Source organism: Sander vitreus, chromosome 9 (genome assembly GCF_031162955.1).
Source record: "Sander vitreus isolate 19-12246 chromosome 9, sanVit1, whole genome shotgun sequence".
In the NCBI taxonomy this organism is placed as follows: Eukaryota; Metazoa; Chordata; class Actinopteri; order Perciformes; family Percidae; genus Sander; species Sander vitreus.
The window spans coordinates 15,361,942-15,370,778 of record NC_135863.1 but is presented as its reverse complement, the minus strand read 5'-3'; the positions used below and the strand labels follow the sequence as shown (position 1 = coordinate 15,370,778).

The 8,837-nt window shown below is 36.9% G+C and overlaps 2 protein-coding genes across 2 annotated transcripts in view; both read right to left on the bottom strand.

The window, feature by feature from the left end:
- Nucleotides 1–1,895, bottom strand: part of rpf1 (ribosome production factor 1 homolog) — an 8,066-nt gene extending 6,171 nt beyond the window's left edge. Inside the window, exons 1-4 of the mRNA XM_078258872.1 lie at nt 1,568–1,895; nt 629–685; nt 444–524; nt 249–344 (exon numbers count right to left, since the gene is read on the bottom strand). Of these exons, the coding sequence (XP_078114998.1) occupies nt 249–344; nt 444–524; nt 629–685; nt 1,568–1,807 (474 nt within the window). The 5' untranslated portion in view covers nt 1,808–1,895. The remainder of the gene's footprint in view (nt 1–248; nt 345–443; nt 525–628; nt 686–1,567) is intronic.
- A 723-nt stretch (nt 1,896–2,618) lies between these two features.
- On the bottom strand, nt 2,619–6,676 carry LOC144523357 (deoxyribonuclease-2-beta-like). Its single transcript, XM_078258871.1, has 7 exons — nt 6,566–6,676; nt 4,649–4,746; nt 4,404–4,554; nt 4,241–4,322; nt 3,988–4,146; nt 3,709–3,900; nt 2,619–3,451 (listed from the first exon to the last, which is right to left on the bottom strand). Exons 1-7 carry the CDS (start codon nt 6,581–6,583, stop codon nt 3,075–3,077), a joined length of 1,077 nt encoding a protein of 358 aa, XP_078114997.1. The 5' UTR covers nt 6,584–6,676; the 3' UTR covers nt 2,619–3,074.
- Nucleotides 6,677–8,837: the final 2,161 nt, after the last annotated feature.

Genomic DNA, 8,837 nt, shown 5'->3' with positions numbered 1-8,837 from the left:
GTGTCACGCAAACAACATTGCTTTTTGTTTAACTAAATTACACAATTTTTGCGGTTATGTAATCGCACAGAGTGAGATCGTGATTGCGATTAGATTAATCGTGCAGTCCTAGAAATTACCTATATCTATCTATCTATCTATCTCTCTCTCTCTCTCTATATATATATATATATATATATATCCAGCTCTAGCTGATATTAAAAGGTAAGTAATAAGAACATGTATTATGCAGAGCAGCAGCCACTCACCCCTCTTGGTCTGTCTGATGTTGTGATAAGCACTTTGGGGTTTGTCAACCCGTTGAAGTAGGCAGAAAATTCATCAGTTCCCTCGTCGAATGCAATCTGTACATGACAGGAAAACACACACATTTACATTTTTCAAATGTATTACAAATATAAACTGAGATCGTTTGAACAAGCTCAGCCAAACTTGGTCCACACCTCTTCATCTTCTGGGTCAACTGTTGTCTCGTCGTACACCCTCTGGTTTTCTATCGTCTTTGGGACCTCTTTAGGCGGTGCCTTCATAAGTGACAGAATAAATGAAAGAATGAATGACCAATATTAATGCCTTAACCCTGTTTAATGGTAAAATGTAACTGTCTAAGAGGAAACCAAAAACTCACCTTGTCACCTAAAGCTTCCCTTTCTTTTTTCTTCTTTTTCTTTATCTGCATCTTTTGCTGGAATATGAAGACAGAAAAAATATCAACACTGAAATTCCAGTCGGAGTGTGCTTGCAACTTATATTTACTGTTGCGCTGAAAGTTGATAAATTAATCAGAACATTTTTTGAAATAAGCAGTGATGATTAACAATTTCTGGTTGCAGGTTAACAAGAAGGGCTGCTTGCTCGATTTATATTTAAATGGAATATTATTGAGCTGCTGGTCAGACCAAGAAAGCAAGTTTAAGACTTCAGTTTGAGTGAATCATGATTCTGGAATTGGAGAGGCGTTGATTCAAGAAGGGCTGCAAGTATTAATAATTATTTAATTATCAATTCATCCACAGTGCAGCTTTTTTTCATAAGTAATTGATTAGCAGTTTAGTCTTCAAATGCCAAATAATAGTAAAAATATCATCAACAAATTCCCAGAATCAAAGATGACAGCTTCTAAAAACAATGTGAGGCTGCTACGGTTAGCTGATTAATCGATTAGTTGTTCCTCTGCAACATTTTTGATGATCGATTAATCGTTTAAGTCAAATATTAAGCATAAATGCTAAATATAATTTGGTTCCAGTTTCTTAAATGTGAGGATTCTCTGCTTAAGTCATTGTTATATAATTGAAAATTTAATATTGTTAGGTTTTAGACTAGAAATGTACTTTGTTAGCTTCCACCACTGATAAGAGGGAAATAAATATTTTTAAAACCAAAAAGTTGAATCAACACCTCTCGAAAAGACCTGAGCTTTACCCAACATGAAGGGAGTTATTTATAGCAGGACTGCTGTCAGACTGCATTAGTTTTAGCTAGGTGTACCTAATAAACTGGCCGCTAAGTGTAGTTTACCTGCAATGACGACTCTAACTTAGCTAGTATATTTATATGTCATTACCTTTCTTTTCTCCTGCTTGAGTTTCATGAACATGAGGTGTCTTCGCTGTTTATTCTTGATTTCGGACACACTGAAGGTGGGGGGGAAGGCTGGCTCGCTCTTCTCCATCTTCTCCTCCTTCGTCTCAACTCCGCCGCTTTCTCCATTTCCCTCCTGACTCACACTCTTCTTCTTTGCCTTCTTATTCTTCTTTTTCTTACCTTTGTTGTCCTGACTCACGGGAACCTCCGTGATATCCATCTAGTGTCAGCCGTCTGTTTTGGCTAAAATATTTCACGTGTGTGGAGCTGGCTTCGTGTTCGTGTGCTCACGACCGGGGACCGGAATTGACTGTGGTGGTCGTGGATAAAAACGTGGGGACACCTAGTGACGAGGAGGAGAACTGTAACTACAACACAGCTTCAGAAAAAGCTTTGAATTTTAATAGAGATAATACATTATTAAAGTTAAAATAAAGGTTCCTCCAATAATGTGTTTTGGGTGCTGACTCTGACTGACAATGTCAAACAAGTGTTTTGCTTATTGCTACTTCTCTTGGATGTTTGACCCGCACTGAAAATGTATGTAGAGTTTGATACTATAAGTTCATTAATCTGCTGAAGCTGGGGAGTTTCTCTGCACTTGGCAGCTTACAGCTTTAGTGTGTAACTTTTTTATATTAATGAACGTCCATTAATGAGTTGATACAAAGACTTTCAGCTCCACAAAACTCTCTCTGTATTTCTCAGTATGGTTATGTTTAGAAAATGGTGTCATCCGGCGACTTTGACAAGACAATGACCTCTTCTGAAGAGTCCATTGTTTTTGTTTTTTTAATCCTCCGTGTCCTCCTTGGCTACTAGCAACTGTATGGAGGAGGGGGGGAGAGGGGGAGGTGTTGCGATCACGGAAAGCTTGTATCATGTGGATGCGACAGTTTTGTTGTCATTACTTAGAACTCCTCTTGGGGGAGACTATGTACTATAGCTTTAAATCTTCAATAACCACATGGGGGCAGCAGAAACAAGTGGTGAACACAACATTGACATATTAGTCATATTATAAGCTGATATGGCATTAATTGTTTATTGACACAACCTGCTTCTACAAGCAACATTAGCATTTACTTGGAGTCGTGTTTTTGGTCATCTGTCCAAACACCTGCAGCAACATTGAATTTGCAATTTAATATTGATCTAATCATTCAGTTCAATTTATTTCATCTGGAATTATAGTATCCTGATTGTATAGACAAATGCTTAATGCATAATTTTCAAAATAAAAACACTGCAGTTTTTCATTGCATAATACAAAACACAAAAGACTAATATATTAATATATATTAATTGGGATTAATATACACCAACTCATTGTGCAAAATGTCAAGCTTGCAACCAACAATTCTAAGTCTGGATATGTAATGGAGTAGTTAGTGTTATTATAAGTGATATCAGACTCCAGTCTTTTCTTATACTTTTTTTGGAGATCAGCTATACTTTTCCTTACATTTCCATAAAGGGCTGTGCCTTTAAAGCTCTCTGTGTTGAGCCTCAGAATGTGGAAGGTCATGTTCACATGGTTCATACTGTGTCATCAGTGCATAGAAAGCATTCCCAACAGTAACATTATCTGTGCATATTGCTCCTCCAGCTCTTTTCATCTGACTCTTTTCCCTGTTCATATCAGCTATGCAGGTCCAGCCACCACCAGAAGTTACACACCACTTGGAGTGATCAACAGTATCACTGAAGGGCTTCCCCTTTAGGAACTTTACTTCCTTCACATTGTACACATGATGAGGGATGTCTGTGCTGCAGTTAGAAGGCAGAGGGTCACGCATCTTTCCCCAGCTCTTAATGTAGAGATCCTGATTCAAATGGTTCACAATAAGGCCAGAGTAAAGATCTACAATAGTAAGGGGAACAACAAAACAAAATACTGTTATCTATGGAAAATTAAGAGTAACCCCTGTACAAATGGACATTGGGGAGAACATTTTATACATACTAAAAGAAAACTACATCACAATAGACAAAGATAATTGTAAACTAGTATGTACTATTGTAAAACTGTTCCTAATTTTGCACTGTAAAAAACTTTTTAGGTTATCATCAACCTAAAATGAAATTTTATTGATTGATTGATTGATTTCAAACACTCACCATCCCGAAAACGGTTGTATTTTGCAAAGCTAGAGAAATTATGTCCTTTCATTGAAGTCAGCATCGTTACACGAAACCAGGGTTCGTTCTCTGGGTAGCAGCTTCGCTGTGCAACACATTTCAGCTCTTTTTGAAAGGTTGTCGGCATGTCAAAGTCATATGAATAAGCATGGATGTACTTCAGCTGCAATCCTGAGAATTGAAATTGAAGTTTTAACTGCAAATTACAATGCAAATAACTTTCATAACAAGCCAGGAATATAACAGGCATTAACCTACCTATTTCTTTGAAGTGATCATAGGAGTAAGTCACGCACATAAATGTTTGAGCATTAGCGGTTCCACTGTCTGGCCAGAAGTCTTTACTGCGATATGTTGGAAATTTTGGTGTACTGTGTGAAAGCCAAACTCCAGTTTTTTTGTCCAACATCACAACTCCTTTAGGAAGTAAAACAGAGAAAACAACAGAAACAGAACTTTGTTACATTATAATATATTTGAACGCAATAAGGTGGAACATTGCTGCACCCACCTTTACTGTGGCCATATGATGCAGAAGCATCATATGGTTTTGGAGGTTGATCATTATAGAGCATGTATCCAAAGCCTTCAATCTGCAACAAAACAGAAAACTTAATCAGTGTGCTAATGAAATACTGTGCTTTGCAAGACAGAAACACGTCCTTACACGTCACCTTTCTGTCATAGAAGTCAAGAAGAGAGTTCAGAGTGTTCGCCAGAGTGCTAGATTTACTGTTGATTGTCTCTTTGCTGACTTTCCATCCATTGGTGCTCTCATCCATGTACAAATATGACAAACCACGGGGCAACTTGTATAGAATATACCTAATACAGAGATAAGTATATTATATTACATATTCAGCTGACATAGAATAGGTGAAATTATTATAAATTGCTACAACTCAAAATGTCCACAAACCAGTCCACCTCTTTTCCTTTGTCATCCCTGCATTTCACATCTGAATCACACCCTTGGAAAAGGATTCCAACATTGATGAGGAATTTCATCATTGTCCTCTAAAACAATCACATATAATTATGAGAGAATTACAAGGACCTGTTTTCACAGATTAATCAACAGTTGATTACTTTTAATACATGTTACATTTTCTAAAAAAGTAGCAAGTCATTGGGGTAGTATGAGAAATTAGCAATTTTCTTGAATTTTAGACAAATGGTGGACAAATACATCCTGATTTTGATTAAGGGTATGATTACTACAAAATGTCATTATAAAAATTGTATTGATCTAAATGTTGATTATCTACATAAATATACAGAGCTTTCAATATCTTTGAGCAGAGACAGGGGTTACATGACACCCGTCATGATTCAGGCGGTTCTCATTCCAAGACAGGGTTGCAGATTCACTGTTCGTACTTATACCTATGAAAAGTAATGCACTATTTAATTAGTATACTGTATATCCCACACATTCGTGAACCAGGGCATGCAAGGGTGCCTCTGGAAATCATGCAATGTATAAAGAGCGACAAAGATGGATGGATTGATGGATGATCAAACAAACACAGGATTTTCACTCAGGAGACCACTGTTTGTGTTCTGTGGGAATGCAAAAGACAATGCTGACTTATTTCTTTTGTTACGTAAAAAAAGTACGTATTGTGTACTTTAATGCCACGTATGTAAGTTACGTAACAAATGTATTTAATTGAACCCAAACCACAATCTTTCCTAAACCTAACCAAGCTGTTTTGTTGCCTAAACAGGTTCTGTGCTGCAGGGGCTTGCACAGGCGCACTCGTGTTGCTGAACATTTGTATGAAAACACAGAAAAATTATGCATAACTTTTTTCCTAAGTTATCAGACAAACCGTTGTATGAGAATGCTTGATGTGACCGAAGTTCAATGCTAAGTCACATGATGACAACTGAACCAACTCCATGTCAATGGAGCAAACTCCATTTGTTGGTGAATGCTGAAGTGTGGCTGAAAGCTCCAGAAATAGTTAGTAATTGAACCTTGAGTTAAAAAATGTATTGTCAAATTTCTATGCCTAAAGTCAAGAATGAACTTTAATGCTCAAAGATTGGATGCCATTTTAATAGAGCAATTTGGCAGATCTGGTATACATTTTTTACACACCCGGAATATTACACAACTGTAACACAGATGATAGCGTAAGTGTCAGCAAGGTTTTAGGCAACCCCAAGCCCACACAACAGCCTCAAAGCTTCCTGGTACAGATTGCACTGCACAAGTCTCTGAACTCCCCCGGACAAATGAACACCATTCTTTAAAAAGATATTTGGTCATTTGTTTTTTGATGATGGTGTTGGAGATTTGTTATGCATCTGTATAACAGATTTCTATAAACTTTTTAAATGGAGAATTGTAACTATGGCACCAGCATCAGGGATTATGATATCTAGTATTACAATTCATTTCAAGGCTCTTCTAAGAATTTCAACTATGCTTTTGGAGGAGTGTTGGTGAGTTATCTAAAGGCTGTAAGAGTTATTTTTAATAAAGCAACTTCCTGGACCTACAAGATTAAATCATCCAGTTGTGCAACACAACTGGTACCATTTTCAAGAGTAGTGACAAGTCAAAACGACAGTTAACATTTTAATATAATGGGCTCCTTACACTGTAACGTGTAAATACAACTATTTCTGATACTGATACACTTCTAGGTCCGAAAACAGGAAATATATATATTTAAACTTTTTATTCTACTTGCTAGATATTTTGACATACCTAAGACTACATCTAAAACACATAAAGCTCATTATATGTTTTGCAGATTACATTTTAAATTTCAACTATTATTATTTTTAGCATCATTTTTAAACGTGTAAACATTTTACTTACGTATCTAGCCATCGTCATTTCTCTTCACAGTCAACTGTGTATCTGTTTTACAAAGCTGTGATATTTCAGTTGGACCAAACTGACACCCACATCTTTCACATTTCATCTGCTTCCTTGTTCCTTGTTCCTTGCTCAGACACATCATCGTAGAGGATTCATTGATTTTGTGCCTAACACCAGAATGTTGATCTACCTGTTGACAAGCTGGAACAATGTAAGGGTTTATCTGCCTTTTAAATACAGTAGTTTGATAAATATGGACACAATGACACCGATAAGATACTCTTCAAACTGAACACTACCACCATACCTCAAACATAAAGCTTTTGAAAGACGTTCTACGTCCAATAAGAATTAATTACTGTATGGACGTGATTTTAAAATTAATGTATCAATACATTTTGAGGATTCAAGAAATCGTTTTGAATATTTCTAAGAAAGAATAGTCATTATGAAAGTGAAATGTAAATTGACAAATTGTGTGACACAATCTGAATTACGGCAACCATTTGGCACTTCTAGGGCATTACTACAGATAAAAGCAAACCCTGAGAGCAACCAACAGAACAAGTCAAAACAAGTACAGTGATTACAAGTTTTTCTTTGCTTGAAGAACAGGTTTGTTTGTCTCTGCTGGTCGAACCAGTTTTGTCCGACAGTGTAACTGAATATTGTATCCTGGAGGAGAACACCACAAAACAGTTTTTTTATATATTTGATAATAACAAACTTTGTGGCACTGCTTGTTGTTGGCTGGTACTGGCTGCCTTTTGCACCTCTGAACCATGTAAGGCACTCGGCTTCTCAGATGATTTACAGTAGTTTTGCATAAGAATGTCTGACTTTGATGTTTCCATGGGTCAGGTAAACAATGGACATAACCTTTAGGGACTAAAATGACATAATAATCATAAGGAGTATGAAACACTTGGAGACTGTGAAGGAGAACCACCAGTACTACCACACATTGAGACACGATGGGAACAGAGCAGCTGAGGTCACTGGAGGTGAGATATTAAAATCTCCTCCATTTTGAGTCGAACAGTAAGTGATAAAAGCGGGGATGAAACAAGAACCATAGATGTTCTTTAAAAAAAATCAAAAGGTGAGGGGAGGTTTGGATTTAAAATGTGATTCCTTATTGCTACAAGTGCCATTTTATAGAAATGAGTGTTTTTTACAGTTTTTCTTGATTGCTTTGACCTGCTTAAAGAAACTGGGATCCACTCGGTTTTCATCATCACTGTCTCAGCAGAGCAGAACACACCTCTTGCAAATGTGTTAACCCTTTCTCATTGTATTGACACATTTTCCCCACCCTTTTGCAGAACAGTTAACATGGATGTCATTCAAGCAGTCCAAACTCCATTGTTTTAGCTATGGTTACCAAACAGAAAGCATCTGTTCCTAAGTATTAGAAACTACCTACATCAGTATGAAATCACTGAAGCACCTGTTTGACGCTCCTTCACACAAATCTTCAATTAGCAATCAGTCTGCAGGGTTAGGCCATGTGGCCCCACCGTCAAGACAGAAGAGATTTCTTATACTCTACAGTAATAGATGTTTATACTTTACTGTAATAGATTTTATTTTAATTTTCTTAATTTCTTATACTCTAATATATTTTATTTTGGTTTGGTTTACATCTATTTTGTGTAATATTTACAGTATTTCAGTTTTCAGCCACAGTTTGAAAATAAGAATCAATGGAATCAAATCTTTTTGCATCAAAGCATTTCTGATTCTGGATCCAATTCTTTGCAAGAAGGCAAATTTGACAACAAATGTCACTGGCATGAAAGCTACGTACAGTAATAGGCTACAATGACAAGCAATGGTGCACTGATTCGCACTGAGTGCTGTATTTTGCATTTTGTTGTCCACTGTGTAATGGTTGATTGGAAGAGCTCATTCACTTGTTTGCAAGTTGTATTGTTTGAAGGCAAAATTAGCTTTTGTTGCATATTTTAAATGTTTTGGCACGGTTAGAGTCTTTTGCAAACAAAATGTGTCATTTTGACCATGAGTGCCACTGTTTCGGCCTGTGTGTTAACTGTTTTGAAAAATGTGGAGTTTGAGTTGACTGCTGCATCAAAGCAATCAAGAAAAACTGTAAACAGTGGAACAGGTAGAGGAATCAAGTGAGTGCCCCATTCAGAACGCCCTGCCACGCACCAGAGTGCGGATTTCAAGTTGTGGCTTTCGTCGCTGTTTGTGACTTTGCCTAAGATTGAGTGACAATTAGTACTCGCCCTGTTGTTTATTTGGT

What these genes read in the sequence shown, in the direction of transcription:
- LOC144523357 (XM_078258871.1), bottom strand. An exon ending in AAAGGAAAAGAGGTGGACTG is followed by an intron (nt 4,555 to 4,648) that starts GTTTGTGGACAT and finishes TCTCTGTATTAG; the next exon opens with GTATATTCTATACAAGTTGC. An exon ending in TGATCACTTCAAAGAAATAG is followed by an intron (nt 3,901 to 3,987) that starts GTAGGTTAATGC and finishes TTCAATTCTCAG; the next exon opens with GATTGCAGCTGAAGTACATC.